Genomic DNA, 25,548 nt, shown 5'->3' with positions numbered 1-25,548 from the left:
ACTCGGATACTATATTAATGGATTAATGGGCGGGGACTTCAACCTCACATTAGATCCTACCACTGATACTACTGGGCCTGGGCGTGTTATAAAACCGCAAGCGACAAAAGACCTTCTTACTCTACTGCAGGCAGCACTACTGGCTGACCCCTGGTGTATCAACTATCCTGGATCTCGAAACTACTACTTTTATTCTGCCCCACATGGTACTTGGTCCTGAATCGACCACTGGTACCTCACACCGAAGCTACTCCTCAAAGTACAGAAAGTTTAATATTTGCCCAGCACCCTCTCTGATCATTCCCAGGTGATATTGGAGGTCATTTACCCTTTGATCCCCAGGCAGCGCCCCTTATGGAGGTTTCCCACAAATGTGCTTCTAGAATGAGTATTCTGCAGTGAATTAGGGGGCGTAATTACAGTATTCTTTGAATTGAATGCTGGCACTGTAGACTCCCAGCTTGTGCTCTGGGACGCCTTTAAGGCTTATATCCGGGACGTCTGCATCTCGAAGCACGCTGGAGTGTTGAGCTCTATACGTGGAGAGCTGAAAAAAATAGAACATAAACTAAGGGATATTGACATTGCCATGCAAGGCACCCCGTCATTAGCAATGCTTCGGGACCGTTCCAACCTAATGACTGAATTCACTGATGCTGCAGCCCGGGAGGTCAAGTACATGGGAAAGTACGCTAGGGCCCGGACGTACGGGGAAGGAGAAAGACCCGCCAGGACACTTTCTCATCTCCTTTGCCAGCAGTACCAATCAACATTTGTGACCCAATTAGACACTGACGCAGGTGACTCACTAACGAAGGGAGCTGACATTAGTACAGCTTTTCTTGAGTATTATACCAATTTATATCAGATGAAATGCCCACCCACCGGGCAGGCCCTTAATGAATATTTACAGGAGATTGCTATGTTCTGGCTTGAAGAGGGACAGCTTGATTTCCTGGCCTCCCCGATCGATGAAGATGAGATCAAACAGGCAATAAAAGACCTAGCCAGCAGCCGTGCCCCGGGGTCTGATGGACTATCTAGTGACTTTTTAAAAGTTTATCAACACAAACTCGCTCCCCGCCTCCTGGAGGTGTATGATGAGGCGCTGCAGAGCAGATCACTCTCAACAACAATGCGCGAAGCTATTGTCACACTATTACTTAAACCAGACAAATCTTCCCTCAAATGTCAGTTCTACAGGCCATTATCACTACTTAACCACGACTATAAAATACTCGCAAAAATACTTGCCACTCGGCTGGCGTTACTAGTCGAAACCACCTTATGCCCATACCAGGCCGGTTTTATCTCAGGACGGTCTACCACATTTAATCTACGCGCAGTCTTCTCGGTGATAAATCAAATGGAACCCACCTTACAGGCTGCAGCAGTGATGCTGGACGCCGAGAAGGCTTTTGACTCTTTGAAGTGGTCCTTTCTGTATGCTGTAATGCCCATTGTTTTTTTAAATCTTGTTTGACTACTATACTCTAATCCGGTGTAGCAAATAAATGGTCTGATTACGCCCCAGTTTGCTCCAACAGGAGGAACCAGACAGGGGTGTCCACTTTCACCCCTGCTATTTATTATAGCTATGGTCCCGCTTGCCAGGCACATTCAGGAACGGCATTTGCACTGTGGATTGCAGTTGCATACAGGCCCACTTATCATATCATTTTACGCAGATGATGTGATGCTGTTTGTGCGCAACCCTATTGATAACTTCCTCCTCTCCTTAGAAAGGTGATCTGCTTTGGGGTACACTCGGGCTTGGTCATAAACTGGACCAAGTCTGAAATATTTCCATTGACCACGGCCACTAAGCCTGGAAACCTTGAGTTCCCCCTGTGGTGGTGCACTAATCCTCCTAAGCACCTGGGCATCTATTTACATTGTGAGGTCTTCTGTTTAATCTTTGGGCCCGCTATCGACCGCCTCGAGACACAAATCAATACATGGACGAAACTTCCCCTTTCCATCGCTGGCAGGGTTGCTGTTATAAAAAAGGCTGTGCTACCACGATTTCTATATCTTTTTTTAAATATCCCCATCCCGCTCTCTGTGAATTTTTTTAGCACACTCCGATCACTCCTGATACCACTAATTTGGACGGGTAAACAACTGCGAGTAAACTGGGCTACATTAACTATGCCATTTTAAAGGGGGGCTTCGGGGTCCCCGACTTCTACCTCTACTACTTGTTGGCCCAAGTTCACTTTACGTATTACTGGTACCACCCAGATGCCCGATTGCAATATCTCAAGGCTGACAGATCGCAGATTTATCCCCAGTCCTTATCGACAGTCCTGGCTCTAGGCCTTCCGAGATGCCCTACAGAAATCCAAACAGTATCCAGGAACTGCTGGGCATTGACCACGTTGTGGAGATATCTGCAATACAAGTCCCTTTACTCGCCGCACTTACCGTTGGCAGATAACCCGTGGCTCCCCCCTACCTTGGAAATGCTCACTAAAAAAACACTACTTAAACATAGACTCCTCAAAGTGGGCGACTTGTTCCATGACTCTAGACCTTGTTCACCTGCCGACCTAGCTACTCGCGGAGCCACTACACACATGGATAATTTTTTGCTTCATAGACTCCGTGGCTCTTTATTGAAAATTTTGCCAGAAACCACAACTGAACTGGATGACTTTCCCCCACTCACACTTGTCATAAATTTGCCTGTTAATACTCCTCTAGTGTCACGTCTTTATCACCTATCGCTCTCCCTTCGTCCACCTGTGGGTACTAAAGCCCACTTAGCCTGGAAGCAGGATTTTAATATTACTATTACAGATGATGTATGGCGTTACTGTTGTATACAGACGCGTTACGGCTCCAATAACTACAGACACAAATTATTACACTTCAAATATATTCATAGAGTGTATGTAACCCCAAAACTGTTATTCAAATGAATCCAACTGTATCAAACGCGTGTATGAGATGTGGCACTCCAAAAGCAGATTTTTCACACCTCGCATGACACTGTTCACCTGTCTACGCATACTGGGAAGATATCTTTCGACAGCTGTCCATCATGGTGGAGCAAACTATACAACCCAGACCGCTGATGGCCCTTTTGGGGTATGTCAAGCCACTCAAAAGAAGTATAAGAAGATTCTCTGCAATAGCTTTATTGATAGCTAAACGACAGGTCTCATTACATTGGGTTAGGGCACAGGTACTACCGGTGCGGGCATGGCTTCGAGACCTCACTTACTGTGATACTATGAGTGACACATATGCCACACTACTGCCTATCACTTCCCGCCCCTGCGATATCTGGCAACCACTTAAGGCTTATTTACAGACACACTCCCTAGACAATGACTGAGATAGGTGAACACACGGATAGGCAGTACAGGATCGCAGATGTCACCGTGGAATAGGCGCAAGATGAATGACTCACGTTACGAGAGATGTCCAAATATGTGTTAAGGTAATGATATTACGACTGACTACTGATATATTGCTGTACTGTAATTAATGCTATATTTTTTTTTGTTAATTGCTCCTTTGTTTGTAGTTTTTTGTATTTGTTGGAAGAGAATGTTCACTATCTGATATAATGATACAGCAGGTCTGGCATTTACGGACTGCTAGCTTCTGAATGTATGCTTGGTTGTACTGTCTCTTAAAAAATGCAATAAAAAAAAGAGTTAAAAAAATATAAATTCTTTAAAATTAAATAACTTCCCACCCTTTACCCCTATAAACCCCATAATCCACATCTAAAATCAAACACAAAAAAAATAATTACACAATTAAAATAATAGGGCTCTATTTTTATGTCGGTCGGATAGCCTCTAACTGCGGCCAGTTGGAGGCCCCACCGTAATCCCTGAGGACGGCATTCCCACCATCGGGATTAGGATGTCGGTTTCAGAAAGGCATTCCATGTCGGGCTTTCCGACATAGAAAGCCTGTCAGAAAGCGATTTTGTGGGCCCCTAGATTGGTCCCCATTCCTCCACAGCCTCCGATTATTCCCTGCGCTGCGTGGCAGGGATTAACAGAATCCCACATTTCTCCATGGGACATTGTGCGACAGCTGGTTGACGGCCGCAGTACAAGCTCCCATAGAGAAATTGGAGTACGCGACTGGGAGGTCGTTCAGTCCCGAGACCTCTCGTCCGCCCGACATCGTAATCAGGCCTTAAATTGTCAATGAATTAATGTATAAATATAAAAACTAATTATTAATTAATCAAAATTAATTAACTCCCCCACCCTCTACCCATAAAAACGCAATAACCCCACCCAAAAAATGTAATTAAACAATGGAACATAATTAATTATCAAGCAATTAATTAATTTTAATTAGTAAGTATTTAATAATTAATTAAAAATAAATTACTTCCCAACCTTTACCCGATAACCCCTCAACCCACACCCAGAAAAAGTCATTAAAGCATTAACATAATTAATATTAATTAATTACTAATAATTTGCATAAAATTATGAATGAATTAACAATAAATTACTTCCCATGCTTTACCCCTATAATCCCACAACCCCACCACAAAAAAATCACACAATTAACATATTTAATTTTTAATTAATTCATATTAATCAACAATTAATAATTAATGAAAAATAAATGACTTACCACCCTTGACCCCTATAAACCCCACAACCTGCACACAATTAACATAATTAAATATCAATAAAATCAACAATAATAAAAAAATCATACATTTATCATAATTAGGGCTCCCGGTTTTCCGTTTAAACGGATTTTTACATATAAATACAGACGGAAAACAATTTTTCCTGTGTCTGTATTTATATGTAAAAACGACAAAATACTACAAAATTGCGGCGCTGCAGTGCTCGAATCCAGAGCTATCTCGCCACGCCCCCTTCCTGCTGCTGGAAATTCCTTCTAATCCTTCCAGCCAGGGTCTTTTAGTGACCTACTGCTGTGCCCTTGAACCAATCCTGGTCAGATTGAAGCGTCACTGAGTGGGCTCTGAGCGGCACTGAGTCTTTGCCCGAGGCTTGGACCCCCATATTAAACAACCCTACATGGCTGAACGAGCCCGCCCCCACTGTCATGTGTGGCAGCCCGGGATGAGACAGCTTCCCGGGCACACACACAGCTGCATCCGAGCACTTCACAAGTCTTTAAAAGACCATTTGCATGTTAATGAGGCTTTGTTGTTTCACCCATTCTAAGAGCCCCTGCAGCTCCACTCTGAGTATTTCTTAAAGATTCAGCCCCCCCACCGAATTCTTTACTTAGCACCCCTCCTCCCCCCCCCCCCCCCCCCCCCCCCCCGAGATGTGGCTCTAGTTGCACCTCTGGGCTGAACATTTTATTACAAGGGTTTGTGACATGTTCTTCATACGAACTCCTTATCAACAGAAGGTCCCGGATAAAATCATTTTATTTAATAAAAGAATGAAACGCGTCACTCTGACCGGGTTTTTACTGAGCTTTCTAGTCTTGGATTTAGAGTGTGGAAGGAAACGGAAATCACCAGCTTTTCAGGACAAGCGCAGATTGGTGGCGACACACACAGACGCACACCTACTCACACACACCTGTGCTGAAGATCTGATTAAGGGCAACAATGCTGTAAATAATAAATAATTACATAGCGCATGGATTCTACCCATATGCCCTATAGCGCTACTCGGGAACCAAACCGATTTTCAGCTAACTCCTTTGACCTGGACATTGGAACAATAAAAGGAAGTTCAAACAGCAAACTACAGTTTTTTGTGTAGTGCTTGCTGCCAGATTCTTACGGATTCATAGCACTGCAAATGGGATAATGTGCCCAGCTTTGAAAGGGTTAAAACCGAGACCGCAAAGAGATTGAACGCGGGACCTGTATCTTGCACATTGGTTAATACCATGCGCGCAAAGCCTATTGGGCTCAAAGGGCTTCAGCTGCTCAGAAGCCAGTATTGTCTTGTTCTATTCTCTATATAAAGAGAACAATATTTGGGCTCTGGAACGCATAGAAAAAAATACAGCGATTCTTTAACAACATTTAAATATACACTCCCATATTTCAATGCACACTCCAGAAACTTTACATACGCACCACATGGCTAATTCCAGTCTTTGCCAACTGATAGCACAAGGCTGGTGGCAGAGAAGCAGGGGAGAATGCTAACATGAGGAATAAAATAAATGAGCAGAAACATTGTTACCGTAAATAACTTCCCATGTTAACTGTTGCAAAGTCATGTTCATACCTTTGGCACGCCTGCATGAAGTACCCGTATCATACTGTACATATGTACACATAGGGCCTTCTCATACAATCTTGACTAACGCTCCTGTTTTTTAATCTGAAGAATTGTGTAACGTGTACACATTGATTGGAGAATTAAAGGCATCCCATTCCATTTAGGAGACCCATATTTCCAGTAAGTACGACGTTATTGAACAAAGACAGCTTCAGTTCCCCACATATTCTGAAACACATTTGGAATCTGTGTACAGGTAGGAGCATTTGTTGCTTCCCCGGCCCGTCGGAGAATTCACCATCTCCAAGGCTCTGCCTCTCATGTGACCTCGGCGCCAGCCCTCCGCCATTTCAACTCGAAAGGTACGTGTATTTCCCTTATGTAAAAAGTAAATATCTGAGACTCCAAAAGAACCAGGGCACACCACCACCCACACATCGGGGCCTGGCAGATCGGCACTTTCTCTGCAGTACTACCCTATTACGGTAACTAGTCCCCAAAATTCGCACTCCCACATCTGTGCTGTCCGGGCTCTCACCTGCCCCTTTTCCACCTAGGTGTGCCAACATCATGCCGTAGCCTCCTCCAACGTCCCTGACTACTCCTGTCCCAGGCCCCATACAGTTGCCCAGCTCTGCCCACTGATGCCTTTAGCCCACCCACCCCCCAGACAGATGTGTTTGTCTCTGCCTCGAGTGTCCATCACTATCACCCACTCCCACCTGGCACCCTTGGTTCCTCACCCCCCCTTTCTGTGTTACCACTCCGCATGTTCATGACATAATGACGTGTAATCCCACAGCCTGCAGATCCCAGCAGCTCGAGCTCACGACAGGCACCCTGGATTCCACGCATCTCAACCAACCTCCACCCCAGGGCTTTAGATGGAAATACAGAAGCGCTGGCACATGTTTGCTCCTGATAAGTGCTTGTACTCTATTCTAAAGTGTTTTATAGCAGAACTGAGAAGCACAGGTCCTCTCCTTTTCAAATTACTCAGTCCTGGAGCATTTAAAGCACTGCTAAAGCCACAGCAAATCGCTAGTTTAAGTAAGCACATGTGTTTATTGTCAATTTAAATAAATGTGGAAAAATAATAGCTGTAGCTTCGTCTTTTGCTTGTGGCAAAAATAAATGTGGATAAATACAGAAAAAATGCCCAAAAATTAAATATGGATAAATACAGACGGAAATGGCAAAAAAATAAATACCATAAAACCGGGAGCCCTAATTATAATTCAATTTCTTCCCACCATATACCACTATATAACCCACAACCCCCTGCGAAACTAAACAACACAAAAAGTAATTACATTAAATATGATAAGTAGAAAAAACTTAACAGATATATTAAAAAAACATAAACATATTTATACAATAAAGTACATCATATATATGTAAAATATATATTAAAATACATAACAATAAATAAAAAACGATATTTTAAACAACTATATTTTATGAAACAATATTAATAACTTCAATATTTTAAAAATCGATATTACTTACCTTCAAATCGATATTCTTGACATCGATATTTTCATGTCATGATATATTTAAACCCATATTCATGTACATCAATATTTTCAACCCCATATTTTGTCTGAATACCGATGTCAAGCCGTGGCTTTCAGGGGCCATAACACATCTCACCTGGGATGCAACTTGTAAACTGACCCGTCCACTCCCACTGAGATCCTCAGCACATCTTCGTGGCGACATTCACGCATACGGTTGATTACAGCTGCCAAACCCGAGGAGCACATCTGTGCTGCCCGTGTAGAGACGCTCTCACATGCCATTCGCACAATCTCACAGTCCGTTGTGGTGGGTAGTAGCCCAAGTGAAGTAAGGATGTTGTACGTCTGTTTGCGGTCCTCAGAGTCTCTGTAGTGGCAGAGGGGAGTAAAAAAGACATTATCATGGATAACTGTGCTACAGCCTATTTAGCATAAACATTGGCAGGCATGTCAGGTCGCAGTCTACTAAGCATTCTAGAAAGCTATTCTTTCAACAGATGCCCTGTTGTTTCTAGTGGGATTGAAGCTCTACACACTAATAGCCAGCATGATAACTAGCTTGATAGCGATGATAACTAGTAGATCTCCTCTTATGGGCGACAGCAAATTTTTCTGCGATGTACAAGTGATGCTGCTGCTTACATAGTAGGAAGGTAAGACAATTCCATGTAGAAAGGGCTGAGGAAATATTAACACCTAAAGCACCTTTTATAAAGGCTGCTCAGAGATTCCGGCCTAAGAAGCAGAGATATGCAGGATTTCGTGGTGTGAAAATCTTTACAATCCATAGGACTCTCCCACTAGTATGTGAAATAAAATAACTTTTTGCTTTGTAATTCCCTTTTTTTTGCACAACAAGTTGCTTGTTAGCTTTACTACTGTCTAGCTCAGCATAAGGTGTGCATTTGTACAAGGAGGACAAGCTACATTTTATTATCTTTGTCTTTCTCCAGAATTATAATGTGCAGAGGTCCTAAGGTCTTACACGGCTCTGCATCAGCAATAGCTACTTGTTGTAAGCCTCAACCACAGTAATAGATGGCTCTTTAATCTATCAATGACCAAAGCCTCATTCCCTTGCTGTTATATTTCTGAGGATGCAGTAGCATGGCAGGTGTTTAGCTATAGTTCTATTTGTGGATGCTAGAGGACCAAAGTTGGCACATATGCATTTCTAGCCCTCCCTCCCTTTCTGAAATCCATTGTCCCTGTTTTCCTACATTAATTCTTCTTCCAGTTTCTCTTCTTTCAACTCTCTTCCTCCCTGCTTCCATCCCTCCTGCCACAATGTCTCTATGTGGTTAGTGACTGGAATGCTCACCCTTCAATCATGGAGACGTAGCAGCTCTCAAAGCTGCCCCGTGTCTTGAGCATGTCAGAGGCTTCGCCGCTGAAGAGTAGGCTTTCGTTCACAAGTTTCACTAGGACCAACCTCACCAGCTCCCCCATGTACTTGCCCCCGATGATCTTTTCATACCTATGGAGGTGAGAGAAAGCAACCATTGACTAGAACTTCTGTTACCTTTGGATACCTCTATCCTAACCCCAAAGAGAGCATAAAGGCAGGAAGCACTGAAGGGACATGAACACAGCTAGCCCTAAATCTATAATTATAAGGATTTCTGGTTCTACCTCTCTTCACCATACATATGAAGGGGCACATGCATACAGAAGGACAGCTCCGCCTTTACAACTTATGCAACAAAGCCCCTACCGGACCTTTCAGGAGTCTTTTCCTTTATCATGGTCAACAAGTAAAACTCAGTAAGAGTCAGAGGTTTCCCACAAGCATTCTCTTTTGACATAGAGACTAAACTTATTTTATTTATAAAGTTCTGTATGAGCGAACATGACCCTAGCGGGTATCAGAGCACTTTACATTAGATGGATACAGGACAAAGTTGAAGAGGTAAAAATTTGTCACACATGTGAACGGAACATAGCAAAGTGATAACTATGGCGAATCATCAGTGTGTTAAGACATGCAGTCGATTAACAAGGTAGGCAGGAGTAGATAAGAGAACATAGTGTGATATCAATAAAACATGGGTGAAAGTCTTAGGGTGTGAACTTGTTCATTAGAAGCATTTCCACTTCTTTTTTGAAGGAGGAAGAGATTCTGCCGACATCTGGTGGCAAGAAGTTCCATATCTTTGGTGCAATACCAGAGAAGTCTCTGCACACTCTTTTTGTGGAAAGTCTGTGGTTTCAATAGAAGTGAGCTTGCGCTTCATGAAGATCTACAGCCCCTAATAGCTCTAGCTTTTGTGCCAAGTAACTGGGGTTTTTGAGATGAAGGGCTTTATGTGTCATGCAGGTGATCTTTAGTTGTATTCTTGCCTCATAGGGGTGCCAGTTCAGGGCTTTTAGGGTCGGAGATATGTGTGCTTCTGTAGTCCAATCTTGGCAACAGTACAGCTTGGACCGCCATCATTAAGTAGTCCTGTGGAAGGAAGGGTTTAAGTTTCCTTAGGATTCTCATCTGGTGATTAGCTCCTTTGATGGCATTACTGATATGAGCCTGCATATTCAAGTGTTTGTCAAAGGTAAATCCCAAGAATTTAGCAGAATCAATGATGTGGGGAGAGCAGTTAAAGGCTGTTAGATGCTTCAGCCAGAGGTTGTTCTTGGGCGTATGGTTAGGGGGAGAGATGAGGAGGAGTTTTGTTTTGGTGGTGTTGAGCATGAGGTGGTTGCCAGTGAGCCAGCTTTGAATATTATGCAGAATATTGTTGAGGTAGATAGTCTTCTGGGGAGGAGATTTTCATATACAATTGAGTGTCATCTGAACACATGTGATAAAGAATGTTCGCAGAATTCAATGCATTTACCAGGAGTCCCATGAATAAGTTGAAAAGAATGGGTGCTAGTGCAGACCCCTGTGGAACCCCTAGGGTGACCACAGTGGGTTGAGAGAGGCATTGCTTCATCTTGATTCTTTGGGATGTGTTTTGTAGGAATGAAGTAAACCATTGTAGCACGGGTCCTGATAGACCCATCCTTCATTCCAGTAGGGACAGTAGGTTGTCAAGTTTAACTGTGTCGAAAGCAGAGAATAAGTCAAGAAGTATCAAAAGATAAGATTCATTATGGTCTAGGATTTTTAATATGTCGTCCATGATGTGGGTGAGTGCTGATTCTGTGCTGTGTCCTTGAAGAAAGCCGGACTGGTGTTGATCCAGGAGATTGAAGTTCTCGATGTGGTTGCAGAGTTGAATTTGCACACATTTTTCTAGCAGTTTCGCCAACATGGGGATGTTGGATATTGGGTGGTAGTTGTTGAGATCTGAGTAGAGGGTGCTGGATTTTTTCAGGATGGGTGTTACCTGCCCTACTTTTAGGCAGTCAGGTATAGTGCCGTGCCCAAGAGAGGCATTTACAATATTTGACCATAAGGGGAGAATAGAAGTTTTTATCATTTTGAAGATTGAACTTGGCATGGTAGCACCATTATTACAGCATGACAGAAAGTCCGCTACGGACAGTAACAGCAACTAACTCAGATAGAAATTACCTAACTTCAAGAGGATAAATCTAAACATAGAATGCCAAGTGTGCTACTGCAGTGACTTCAAACACAAATAGGCATGTTAAGAGCTTCAAACGGCAGCATCTGACAGAAAAAATAATATTCTTTAAGAATCACTGAAGCAGGGATCAAAAAAGAGTCAACCCACAACACCTGGGACCGTCCCACATGTCCTCATTTTAATAAACATGTACTAAATTAATTCTTAGGTCATGCAAGGACATGGCCAAAGCCATCTGCATGATGAAAGTATTTATGATCTTGAATGTAATATGCACTGTTGGACATCAAGAATTTTCAGAGAATTTGTCGCTGCATAGGTTACTCTTCAAACACTGATGCCTACTCCTCAGTGCAGTCTACACTCACTCAAACACATGCATGAGTTGTTGCCTTTAAAAACAAAACATACCGGGGTATTCTATTGGAATATCGAGTTGGAAATGTTGACTTACACTAATATCGAGTTTTGACACAGAAATATCGACAGCAAGAATATTGTGGTCAAGAATATCGACTTTAAGGTAAGAAATATTGATTTTAAAAATATAGAAGTCATTAATATCATATGCAAAAGTATAGGTGTTTAAAATAGCGATTTTTTATTAGTGTTATGTATTTTAGTGTATATTTTAAATGTATGTGATGTATTTTTCTGTATAAGTATTATGTTTTTTAATATATGTGTTGCATTTTTAGCAGTTATTCATTTTATTTTAATTCAATTTTGCATTTTTTAGTTCTGTAGCAGGTTGTGGGTTTATGGAGGAATAGGGTGGGAAGTAATTAATTCTAATAAATTAATGAATATATTTATTTAGTAATCTTATGTTAATTGAGATTTTATAATGTTAATTGTGTTTTTAATTTTTTGGGGTAAATGTTAGGTGCAGGTTGTGGGGTTTATAGGGGTAATGGGGGGGAAGTAATTTATTTTAAATTAGTTAATAATTTGTTGGTAATATTAATTAACTGACAATTAATTATGGTAATTGAGTATTAAATTTAGGTGCATGTTGTGGGGTTTATAGGAGTAAAGGGTGGAAAGTAATTCATTTTTAATTCATTATTAGCTGTTAATTAATATTAATTGACAATTCATTATGGTAATTGTGTAATTAATTTTAGGTGTGGGTTGTGGGGTTTATAGGGGTAAAGGGTGGGAAGTAATGATTTTTTAATTAATTAATAATTAGTTGTTAATTAATATGAATTTATTATTTGACAATGAAATATGGAAATTGTGTAATTAATTTCACTGGTGGGTTGTGGGATTTTTAGTGGTAAAGGGTGGGAATTAATTTATTTTTAATTAAATAACGATTAGTTAATAATTAATTTAATTAATTGATAATTAATTAGTGTAATTGTTTAATTATTATGGTGCGTGTGGGGAGTAAATTAATTTTACTTACTTTATAATTAGTTGTTAAATACTATTAGTTATTTAATGTAAAAAGTTTTTTAATTCTGTAATTAATTCTTTTACAGTTTAAGTTTAGGTGTGGGTTGGTGGGATTATAGGTGTAAAGAGTGGGCCGTTAATTACATTTTATGTGATTTAATTAGTATTTTAATTAATACTATTTGTTTAATTGATAATTACATCAATTATCCAACTACATTTCTTCTTTATTTTTGATGTGAGTTGTGTGGTGTTATAGGGTAGAAAGTAACTAGACTAAGGTGCCGATTACGATCCTGCAAAAACCGGGTACGAACCGTCGGACGGAGCATATTCTCCGTCCGACGCGTACCCGGTCGGAACAATATACAAACATGGAAGTACGATTCGCACGGAAATACCATTTCCGTACGATTCGTACAAAACACCGACCAACGAAAATATACATACAAATGTGATTCGGGAAAGCGCCGACGTGACGTCGGGACGCATGCAGCCTGCGTTTCACGAACCAGGAAGTACGAATCAAACCCACAGCAGTCCGGACGCCAATATTTTTACGGCACCCAAAAAGTGCCGGGAAAGCGAAGTACGCCGCAAAACGACCAGATTAGGGGGCCCGGTACGCGCCGTACCCCCCCCAGCCCCCGTAAGTACGCGCCGTACCTCCCCAGCCCCCGCATGTACGCGCCGTACCCCCCCTGTGTATGTACACCAGTGTACGTACGCACCGTACCCCCACCCGTGTATGTACACCAGTGTACGTACGCACCGTACCCCCACCCGTGTATGTACACCAGTGTACGTACGAGTCGTACCCCCACCTGTGTATGTACACCAGTGTACGTACGCACCGTACCCCCACCCGTGTATGTACACCAGTGTACGTACGAGTCGTACCCCCACCTGTGTATGTACACCAGTGTACGTACGCACCGTACCCCCACCCGTGTATGTACACCAGTGTACGTACGCACCGTACCCCCACCCGTGTATGTACGGCACGAACCCTCGGCGCGTATGTGGGCACATGTCTCCATGGTTGCTATGGGAGTTCGGTGCGGACGGTGTTTTTTCCATACGGTTGTAACATCGGACGCACGGGATGGATCGTACTTGCGCGGTCGGACTTCACTTTTCACATTTGTACGGTAAATCGTCCGAGGATGTGTCGGACACATTTTCCGACCCGAGGACGTGTGGGGTATTATTCCCAATGCAATTCGTATGGACTTTTTCCCATGCGAATCGTACTTGGCAGTTTGTACGGCACTTGTACGATTCGTACGGTAAAAAGACCGGATACGAGTCGTACGGGGAATTTTTTTCCAGGATTGTAACCGGCACCTAAATTGATGAAATAATTAATGTTTTTGTTAATAAATACTTTCTAAATAAAAATATGTATTCGTTTGAAAATTATTATTTTATTTTATTTAATATAATATTTGTAGGTATTTGTGATATGTATTTCACATTATAATAAGTTTTTCATCATCATCATCATCAGTCTTTATTCGATTTAAAAGAATCATAAAAGACACAAACATAAAACAAAGAACTCAGTATTTTGTGTCCAGAGAAAAACAAGACATCAATAAATACATTAAAAGTGTTAAAAAAAACATTAAACAAGTCAAGATGCTGACAAATGGATGTACATAGTTAAAAAGGACACACAAGCTACTACAGTGTGGTAATCACTTTGGTAAAAAACACATCATGGTACTTAAAAGGAAGCCCGAGCCCCAGTATTTTAGTTAGGGGACTTCTAGGGTGAGCTTGATGGCTTTGTTCCGTAAAGACCACGCCCATCCCAGATATTTGGCTAGGGCTATAGAAATAGTTGGTAAAGTGCTTGTGCGCAAGATTCGCAATGCCACAGCACTGCTCCTAGTACCTAGGGTCTTGCATATAGGGGACAGCCAGACTCGCCTTGGGATAACAAACACCGGACAAACAAACAAGAAGTGAGCAATTGTTTCTACTTGTGCCCCACAAACAGGGCATGTTTCCTCGTGCGCCCTAGTCCACCTTCTAGTCAAAGACCTAAGAGGAAGAGAACCAGCTCTGAACTGGAAATAAAGTTTCCTATCACCAGCTTTAGCAACCAGATCCCAATATGGCTCTAGAGCGGGTGAAATTTTTGCCTCTAGGTAACAACTAGACATCCCAGATGCTCTACTCCATACCTGGTATTCGACTTTTTCCCAATATGCCATTTTAAGGGATCTCTTTGAGGGGAACAGAGCGGCCACCGGGTCACTCCATAACCCCTCCATACCCAAGTCTTTCAGTGCCTCATGGAGGTTCTTCAGCCATCCAATTTTGTGAAACACATCTAATTTTATGATGTCCATGAGACCATTAGCATAATGCGAGAGCTCAGGGGTAGTCCAAAGTCTCCGCCAGTATAGAATCGGTCGAAGTTTAGCTATATCCGAGATGGCCTTCCTACCTAGTTCATATCTTAGGGGTACCAAAGGAGTACTCTGGGGAAGGCCAGTTATACTTCGAAGAAATTTGTTTTCCACACTGGATAGGGATGCTAGCTGGTCAAAGCCCCATAGCTCTGCCCCATAAAGGACAGAGCTTAAGGCCTTGGCCTCATAAGCTTGGAGCACAGGATATATAGGTTTTGTAAAAGATTTCTTGTGCTCCCTACTTAAGGCACCTGATAGTTGCTTAAATCTCAAGGTGGCCATTTCAATGTGCTTGCGCCATTTGTTGTCGTTTGCTATATGCATGCCAAGGTACGTAAAGTTGTTGACCATCTCTAATGGATGGCCGTTCATAAATAGCTTTTTCCCTCGATAACTAGGGTGGGGGTTAAAAACCATGAATTTCGTTTTGGCCACATTTACCTCCAGGCCATGGTCAAAACAAAAGTCGTCAAACACGCACAAGGCTCTTTGCAAACCACTCGGAGTTTTAGATACAATGAGCGTGTCGTCCGCAAACATCAATATTGGAGTAGTAACTCCAGCCAACCTTGGAGCGTCAATGTTTGCACTAAGCATGTGATCAACTATCCCATTGATGTATAATGAGAAGAGCGTGGGTGCCATAGTACAGCCTTGGCGCACACCACGCTCGACCGGGAACTCGGGAGTAACCTCACCAGGCCCACCCCACTGGATCCTAGCGTAGTTAGACTCGTGCAGTCTCATTACCAGGGTCAGGATTTCTTTGGGAAGACCAAGGCCCTCCAGTACTGCCCACAACCGAAGGTGAGGCACTAGGTCAAAGGCAGCTCTCAAGTCCACAAAAGCGTCATAGAGGCTGCCCTTGCCCAACGTCACCACCTTCCAGTGGAGCTGGACAAAACTGAATACCTGGTCCACTGTACTGGTTAGCTTTCGGAAGCCCGCTTGGAAGGGGGACAGAATGTTGTTATCATCAATCCACTCTAGTATCTGGTTCAAGACCATCCTCCCAATGACCTTCTTAATAGAGTCTATTAAGCTAATTGGCCTGTAGTTGCCTGGGAGTGCCTTGTCTCCCTTCTTGAACACGGGGATTATGACTGCCCCCCCCCCATGACTTGGGAACAGGCGCACCTTCAGCCACAGCATTTGCCAAAGGTGATGTACTTACTCCAACTGGCTTTTTTGTGGAGAAAAACATCAGGGGGGACCCCGTCTGGTCCCGGAGCACGCCCACTAGCAACAGAACTCAGGGCCATCAGGGCTTCTTGTATACAGAAGGGGCCCTGGGAATAAAAGACATTGGAACCCAGGTAATGTTGAATGAGGGGTTGCAAGTGTATTGTGGTTCGAAATATTTTAACCACTCTTCTTGAAAGACATAGTTACAAGGTCTATCAGGCCGCCCTCCTCTATCCCACTTAATGATGTTCCAGAATAGCCGGGTATCCCTGGCATAGCATGCTCCTTTTAGGTCAAGCCAATAGAGCTCGTCCCATTTCTTTTTAGCCAGTCTTACAGCTTTTTTATATAGTTTCCTGGCCGTGCGAACACAATCTTTGCGTCCACAAGAGAGGGCGATGGTCAAGTTGGCCCTGGTTTGCCTACAATCGCCATCATACCATCTAAGTCGCTTGAGTGAAACCTTATTAGATTTCCTCACAGGTTTAATAAAATATGAACTTATTCCCTCGAACAATGTATCGTGAAGTTTGGTGGCTGCTACGCTACCTGTCTCATTGGCCAGCGTGCCCTCAAGTACCAGAATGGTTCCGGCTAGTTTGTTATCTATATCGATAATAGCCTTGTCGTTAATCTTGAGCTCACGCCACTTGAGTCTACGCATGTCATTTGTGGTGACGACTTCAGGTGGCTTGGATCCCATGTCCTCAGCTGCTGGATAGCTACTATTCCACCATTGATGGGTTACACAAATAGGATTGTGGTCGCTCTCGACTCTTACCTCGACCACCATATCTAATACGAATCGCCATAGCTTCAAGCTGCAAAGGACATAATCAATCCTACTAGAGTGCCGGCCATTATCAAATGTGTTGGCCCCTGGTTTATCACCTGGTGTCCTGCCATTCAGTGCCCTCAAACCTTGCTCGTAACAAAGAGCATTGACCTGGACGATGGTCTCAGTCCACCTTTTAATTGAGTCAAGATCAAGCTCGGGTATTCCCCAAAGCTGATCTTCCTCGGGATCAACACCCCACCCGAGCTCAGAGTCCAAAAGCGGTTCAAAAGTGACATTCAAGTCCCCGGCGACGAGCACTCCACTCTCACCTGAGTTCAGGTCAATGAGGGAATCCAAATTAGCCAGGACCCGTGATCCAGACCCCTTTGTCCCTCTCATATACAGGTTATAAATGTCCAGATCACCCAGGGGGCCCATTGATAGCCTGACTAGTTGGATGTCATGGGACTTAGTTGACACTTCATTAACTGCCGAAAATAAATCTTGTCGAACCCAAATAACCAAGCCACCCGTGGGACGTCCCCTGGGACCCTGGGTTGCTGGAACCCAAAAGTTCAGGAATCCCTGCATAAACTGGGGCTCACAGGACCAAGTCTCCTGGAAGAGGCAGACATCAAAGCCACCAACGAATGTAATCCATTCTGGAGAATCCATTTTTGACCTCAGTCCAGCAACATTCCAGGAGATCATTGAGCCCACCCCCATTCCGTGCCTTTTAGCTTGGATTGGACTGACATAGACCATTTCAGGTCCCCTCTGATACTCACTATCCAATTTTGAGATTAATGCCTCTTTTGATTTAGACACCCAATGAGATATAGAATGGGCTACATCTGCTCCACCCTTGGGCACAACTCCAATAAGTTTTTATTTTTTTACATTTTTAATATTAAATATATTTATACTTTTTTTTATTTACTTTAATAAAAATATTTTTATTTTGTTGATGATACTTTGTTTGTTTTTAATTTTTGACTGATTGGAGTGAGAATAGTGAATTTTACCCTTCCGCAATCCAACACATTCCCTATTGATGCACTGACTGGAGTGGGAATAGTACATTTTATCCCTCCGCTATCCAACACTTTTCCTACGGTTGCACTTACTGGAGTGGGAATAGTAAATTTTATCCAACCGCTATCCAACACTTTCCCTGCTGTTGCACTTACTGGAGTGGGAATAGTAAATTCTATCCCTCCATTATCCAACGCCATCCCTACTGTTGCACTCAATGGAGTGGGAATAATAATTTTTACCCCTCTGCTATCCAACACTTTCCCTAATGTTGTATTCATTGGAGTGGGAATAGTAATTTTGACCCCTCTGCTATCAAAAGATTACCCTACTTTTGCACTCACTGGAGTGGGAAATTTAAGTTTAAGGATTCTTAAATAGTTTATGTTTTAATATAAAATAGATGTTTTTAAATGATTTTTATATTATTGGTATATATATATTTTTGTTGTACATTTTTATATAATTTTAAAATGATAAAATACATTCAAATTATCAGTCTAATAATTGTTTTAAAGTACATATATATGTGCATATATATATTTAGATATACATATTAATTATTATGTATGTGCGTTTAACTTTTTTAAATTAAGTTCATTTGTTATATTTGTTAAAATGTATATTAAATCAATTTTTTTAATTAATGTAATTCTTACATTTATTATTTAGGGGCCGATTCCGATCCTGGAAAAACGCTTTACAAATCGTGGTATGGAGCGTTTTCTCCATACAACTCGTACTTGTAAGGATTCCCCTACAACCTAGGAAGTACGATCCGTACAAATAGACGCTCTCCATACAAATTGTAAAAAAGACCATACAACTCGTTTTTACAAGCGATTCCTATTCGGATTGCCCAGTACGCGACGCTCACATGTATTCCCGGCAGCAGTTTACAACCCGTCAAGTACGATTCGTACAAACGGCACTCCGTACGGCTTTTTTTACAGGAGCCAAAAAGTGCCAGGAAAACATTGTACGCCCCGAAAACAGTACGAGACGGACCCCCAATGTACGCGTCGTACACACCATGAATACAGGGGTACGGTGCGTATGTACGGTGCGTACAGATGACACAGAAAGTGGGGTACAGTGCGTATATACGCGCTGAAGGGGTACTGGTCGTGTACGTACCGTACAAGCACTGTACCCCACAATCGCTTGTGTACGCACCGTACTCCAAAGTCACGTATGTACGGTGCGTACCCCAAAATTGCATATGTACGGTGCGTACATGCGCAATGTTGGGGTACGCACCACACACGCCTCGCATGTGGGGGGACCCCTGTATGCCTCATACCCCTATACGACTCGTACCCCGGTACGAGTCGTACCCCCAAAACGAGTCATACCAGGGTACGAGGCGTATAGGGGTTCGCTTCGTTACCTGGTATGAGTCGCTCCCTGTATACAGGCCATTTTCCATACAAATCGTATGGGGACAACCCGGTAAGAATCGTACTTGACGGTTTGGACAGCCTTTTCACCAATTGTATGGTCTTTTTTACAAGTCCGTGTTGTACAGCTTTTCCCGATCCGATTTGTAAGGATCGGCCCGATTTGTATGTATTTTTCCCATACGATTCGTACTACACGGGTTGTAAGGGACTTGTACGATTTGTATGGAAAAAAATACGGATCAGATTTGTATGGAAAATAAAAATCCAGGATCAGAATCGGTCCCTTAATAATTTATTTCATATATATATATATATAACATGATCTTTTGTTCAACTATATTTATGACCGATATTTTTGTTCTCAATATTTTTGTACTTACCATTATAAGTATAGGATGTAGATATTTTTGAATTCAATATTTTGGTCATGATATTTTTGTATGGGGATATTTTGGGCGTCGATATTTTGTCAGTGTACCACATACAGGCTATTACAAGTCGATAGATAATCCACTTTGAGTCAGCAAATTAAGCGAAATTAATCAAACCATTTTATTCAACAATTCTGATGCTGACTGAAAGGAGCACACACAAGGAGCAGTGCCTTGAGACCCTCACGGGTGAGTAGAGCGCTATATAAACCCCTGATTGATTGATTGACCTTGGTCACAAAACAAGCTCAAGATCTGGGAGGTAATCTGAACATATGTTTTTGCACCATATGCAATTTATAGTTCTGAACTCCTTACCAAACATTGAAAACTTACACAAGGATCTCAATCAAACCATTATGATAGACTCAATCATTCCTCGCAAACAGATTCCAACGGCAATAAGGACCTGAACACAGTTCATGCAGCAACCACAAGAGCAGGTTCCTCAAGGCTCGTCTCATCAGTTTTCAATAATTACTAGCGCCAACTCCCCAGAATATTTAAAATTAAATCCTAGAAATACATGGATGACATTCAAAAGACCTTCCACTTGGGGAATGACCCATGCAAGCACCTTGATCAAATTATTACTTCTAATTGCCTATGCCATATCCAACAGTGCAAATAAGGGATCAGCCTGCGCCTAAGCAAGGAGACAGATGCTCTTCAATGTAAAGTTTCTTTCCAGACAGATATTTTTGCTGTCTCGCAGAAGCCGACTCCCAGTGTCTCCAGTCAAGGAAAGTCTTGACTTTTAGGAGTAGACAGAGGGTCCTTTCTCTTACTGTAACGTAAACTAAGCAAGGTCACCAACCCCTCCGGTCACCATTCCTCAATAGGTTTCTGTCTGTATTACAATTTGAGGTAAACTAGACAGCTACAATGGCTTGCACTTCTGCTCCCCACAAACCAAACAGAAAGCAGAAAATAATAATACAAGTTTTTTTTTTATATTGGGCTAGATACCCCATTTCTGCAATTTCGAAGTGGTTACAAATAACAGAGTTTAATTTTACTCAGTTGGTGGTACTCAAAATAGACAACCCATGCAAGTAAAATGCCTGTAAAGAACAGCACTGAGGTCTCTTGTTAGTACCTTACACAATAACACAACATATTTAACGTGCAACTAGTTTATAAAGCATGCACCTCAACCTAAATTGTTTCTCCACACTTCAAAGATAAGTAAGGGTAGATGAAATTGCGATTATTTTTTCACCTGTGGTGTGCCCAAACTCGCATCAAATCCGGGTACTAAGCAAAATAATATTAGGTGGTTGTTTATGTGTAAGTCGTTTTTACATAGTTTGTAAAGTTGCACAGTAAACTTTTAGTGGAGCACATACAGCTGTGGCACACATTGCATTGTAATTACTACGTCTGATGAGGCGTCAAAGCACTTTCGGTGAGTAGCACGCTACTCTGGAACTCGAAAACGATTAGTGATGGATTAGTGTATTGAAATTTGAGTTCATTAGAGCGGTGGACATGTGAGTCTGTTCGTTGGATTGAAAAGGATAATGGGGAGATAGAAGACGGAAGAGTCTAGAAAGAGTTTATTGGGAGATCATAGTGTTAGATAGATTTTGCTCTTTCATTTGTAGGGCTGAATTATAATCATGGGTAGTTCGCACCAGCATATAATCCTTAACTGTGTTAACAATAGGTCATTAGAACGTGTACTGTAAAAAAATGAAAGTTGAAGTATTAGGTATATTTCAACGTAAATGTGAATACATTTATGTTGCAATTATATGTGGTTAGACGAAAACCTCACCGTGTAGTATTTGTAAATATAGTTAATGAATAGTTTCACAATTAATGTGCTTATGTAATGTGTTGATTTGGGGGTGCTCAGTAATAATGGTCATTTATATGTGTGCTTTTTATGACATTGTGAACCATTTATTATGTTGACCGAATTCTGTAGGTCTGAATTGTATTTTCCCCTGGAAGCTCTCGCATTATACTCGGTAGTGAATTTTATATGCATGTGGAATTTGTTCTTTCTCACGTTTCTGTTGCAGGTGGAGAAATTCATCCTTGTTAGTTAGAATAATGTCTTTGTTTTAGGAGTTAGGCTTAGGGAGCAGAAGATACATTGAATGGCAATGCTGATAATACGGGACGGCTGTACTTTACCAGCAGAGAGAGCCTGGGAATCAAGGTCATTCAGCCAAGACTTGGGAGCGTCGCTGATGCATGGAAAGTTACTGGAAAGGAGGCGGCTTGCTTGGATGGTGTTATGTTGCGTTGCAGCTTGGGATGCTACCTACAAGTTCATGTACTGAAGTAGGGACAGCGTCTGGGTGACTTCTGCCTTGCCTTTCCAGAGAGACCATCTTAGAACGAGATTTGTAGCTTATGCTACTTGACCCATTCTACATGAGTGGACTTCTTAGGAAGCCTTCATGGGCTGACACCTTTACAGAACTTGTCTTGGGAAAATGCTAAGTTGGCATTTCACACTAGTGGTAGTGTAGGGCTATGAAACTCCAATGAAGGTGAATCTGGATGTTGGAGCCATCATTTTATGTATCCTGATTCGGGAACTGGTTATTCTGTGCATGCTGCACCGCCTTAACTTCACACATAGGTTTGGGTTTGTAGTAGTTCCAATGTGTTTCTACACCCTCATCTTGAGGTGTTTGTATGTTCTGTTGTTCTTGGCCTTGTAATACATTCATTAAACTTAGTTGGGAGTTTGTGATTCTTGGGAGTCATAGTTCATAGGAATGGTAATGATTGATTGACTAATTATTTTCCTCCCTTCACACTTCCATGCAGTGTTCCAGAGTAAATCTAGAATGTAGTAAGTAGTAAGATGGGTTTTGGGATGAGTCAAAGGAAGGATAGGTGAGCAGGGCCGGACTGGGAACCAAAACCGCCCCTGGCAAAATGCTCGCCCGGCCCCTGGGGGGTTAGTGGTGCCGCCGAGCTGTTTGCCAGGGCCGGTTTTGGACGATTTTGTTCTAGGGGCCAATATCGCAGCTATGCTGCAAAAACGGCCCAGTAACAAAAACGGCCCCCTAGGGGCCCAAAACCGGCCCCTACCTGGCGGCCCACTGGGGCAATGCCCAGTGCCTGCTAAGGCCAGTCCGACCCTGTAGGTGAGGGAAAAATTTAGATGGGTTGTTTGGGAGATGACAGTATCAAAATGGGGTTTGGGGTGATCCAAGGAGGGAAAACGGAGTGAAGATTCTAGAAAGGGTTATTTTGGACATCATAGTAGAATGAGGTTTGGGATGTAGTATAGTGCACCCTGCCTAAGGGCTGCATGCCCTGCTGTAGGGGTGACTTACCCATACTAAATGCAGTGTCTGCAGGCATGGTACAGAAAGGGGGGGGGGTGTTATCTCATGCCTTCATCTTTCTCTGCACCTTGGCACCTAGCATGCAATGGCAGTTTGCATGATGGTGATGAGGGGTCAATTAGGGTGGTACAATACATGCTGCTCTTTAGCCTCCCTACCCTAGGTATCAGGGGTACCATTTACTAGGGACTTACAGGGATGCTAAAGTTATTGCAAATTGGGGGAACAATCGTACAATATTTGGGAAACTGTGTTGTTTCTTTTTACTGAATAAAATATATTTACCTGTTTGCCTTATGCTGGAGTCAAGTCAACATGTTCTCATATGTTGCAATATTGAAGGCTTGCTGCTGCCCAGGCCACTACTGTACTTCATTAATTTCTAAATGGCTTGTTGTTTGGTTTGCTGCAATAGAGCAGTGTCATTTCTAGTGTTTGCAGGGTGAAGGGAGTCCATTTCTTACTGATGATGAAGGTGTTTTCTAAAGTATCTTACTTTATGTAGAACGATGTCTACAATGTTAATTGGTTCATGTCATGTATCTTTGTTAGTACAGCTCTATGGCCACACTTCACACCATGTCATGTGTGGTTTTTCAATTATTTGAAACTATGAAGTGTGCCCTTTCTGAGATGTGTGGCAGACCTTTCTTTTCCTTTCATACCAAGCAGTCTCCATGTTGGACTGTTCTCTGAATTTAAAATTAGACTTTCCCTGCCTTTCATTTCAAGCCATCTCTAAGGTGGACTGTTCTTTGATTTGTATTTAGACTCTCCCTTGACTTACAAACTGGGTAGATTTATGCTAATCTTTGTAGAACTAAATTTTGGTTCTGGCTAATTCCCTTGCATTATGACCTGTTGCAATTGGCTTTATTTTTATACATCATTGAGTCTGACAAACTACTTTTTGGCTTCTCTAACTATTTTTAAAATTTGAAAAAACATTTACGGTTTTCACTTTGAAATTGATCCTACAATGGTTTTCTTCATTTGAGCAAGGGCCCCCGTCATTTGGGACACACACAGCGTGATCCTGCGCATTGGCCCTTTACATTTATTAGTGAAAAGCTCAGAAAAAGCATTGTATTGTGTTATGGTGTGATCAAGGGGCAACTTAGTTATTCATGAGTGGGGGCACCAGGACTTTGTTTTCTTGTTGGGAAAACAGGCAAGTCTCAAATTGTCGCTAGTAGGTTGGGTTGGTGAGAGGGCTTTTTGGGTGTCTCTGTCAGATGGCACAGTCAGCTGCTGGAAAAAAGTGTCTCAATTCAGCAGGTTTGGCACAGCAAAGCTTGTGCTATCGAGTCTGGTTAATTAAGTATAACTTGAATTAAGGCAGATTTGCAAGGTCAAGTGTTTGCAACTGGATTCAGATAGGATTCTTAGATAAAGGATTATATAGTCTCACCTTTTTGTTTTTGGTGTTATTCTCCACCACATCATTTTTGACTTTTTGTGGTCAAATAATCAGTTTCTTTGATCAGACACCAAATAGCACATTATACAAGTTGGTCTACCTCTTACATTCTTTGTACAAGACTGAGCCCCCTGAATACTCTGCTTATTAATAATCCCTGTGTGAGAGAGATGTGAGAAGTATCCAAGCTAGTGAAAGAGGGCCAGACATATAAAATACACAATAAAAGAGAACTATAAGAGAAGGTCTCTCCTTCTTTGGGATTATTTAGGTGGATCCAACCTCAGGGAGACACCTCTGACATTTATCAAAACCTAGGCAGTCAATGACAGTTCCATACATAGAAATCTCAATTTAAAAATCTCTGGGGTTGGGTTCCCTTTCTATCAATAGAAAACAATACAGTCATTCGTTGTATACTGGAGACGGTGTAGCAACGGAGATTATTTTGTCTGGTTTGGGCTTTATGGAGGACTTGCATGCCTGGAGACTGCTTGGTAATAGAGAAGCGAGAATCCAAACAACAAACACACACTAAAGAACCACTGATCAAGAGAGAGACCTGAGATCCAATGGATCAGATCGTTTTTTAGCTTTTTCCAGGACTGAAATTAGCCTTCAATTTAGGGAAGACAGAGGGGAAGGATGTTTCATACACTTCCTGCCTGATAAGCAAACAACCAGCCCCCCATTTTTAGATCTGGGTTTCGACAGACCTATTGTTAACAATTTACATACAATTGCCTCTGAGGCCACTCTTTCAACCATCAGCTTTCTTTGACCAGTCTTTTCCCGCCATTTGCTTGGGAATTTGTTAATCATGACTTGGTTCAGCCCAGTGGAGTATTCAACTCTCACATAAATGTTCTGTCTATTCAGGTGTATTCTTC

At 42.1% G+C, this 25,548-nt stretch overlaps 1 protein-coding gene across 2 annotated transcripts in view; it reads right to left on the bottom strand.

Annotated features, from left to right (window-relative positions):
* The window catches only part of GCK (glucokinase), a 292,542-nt gene that overhangs the window by 14,571 nt on the left and 252,423 nt on the right, over positions 1-25,548 (bottom strand). For both annotated transcript variants that reach the window (XM_085636115.1, XM_085636116.1), the window contains exons 8-9: positions 9,054-9,209; positions 7,866-8,099 (exon numbers count right to left, since the gene is read on the bottom strand). In XM_085636115.1, coding sequence (XP_085492241.1) covers positions 7,866-8,099; positions 9,054-9,209 — 390 coding nt within the window. The remainder of the gene's footprint in view (positions 1-7,865; positions 8,100-9,053; positions 9,210-25,548) is intronic.

The sequence above is a fragment of the Triturus cristatus genome, chromosome 11, assembly GCF_964204655.1.
Source record: "Triturus cristatus chromosome 11, aTriCri1.1, whole genome shotgun sequence".
In the NCBI taxonomy this organism is placed as follows: Eukaryota; Metazoa; Chordata; class Amphibia; order Caudata; family Salamandridae; genus Triturus; species Triturus cristatus.
The sequence above is the reverse complement of the archived record's forward strand: the minus strand, read 5'-3'. Positions and strand labels throughout refer to the sequence as shown.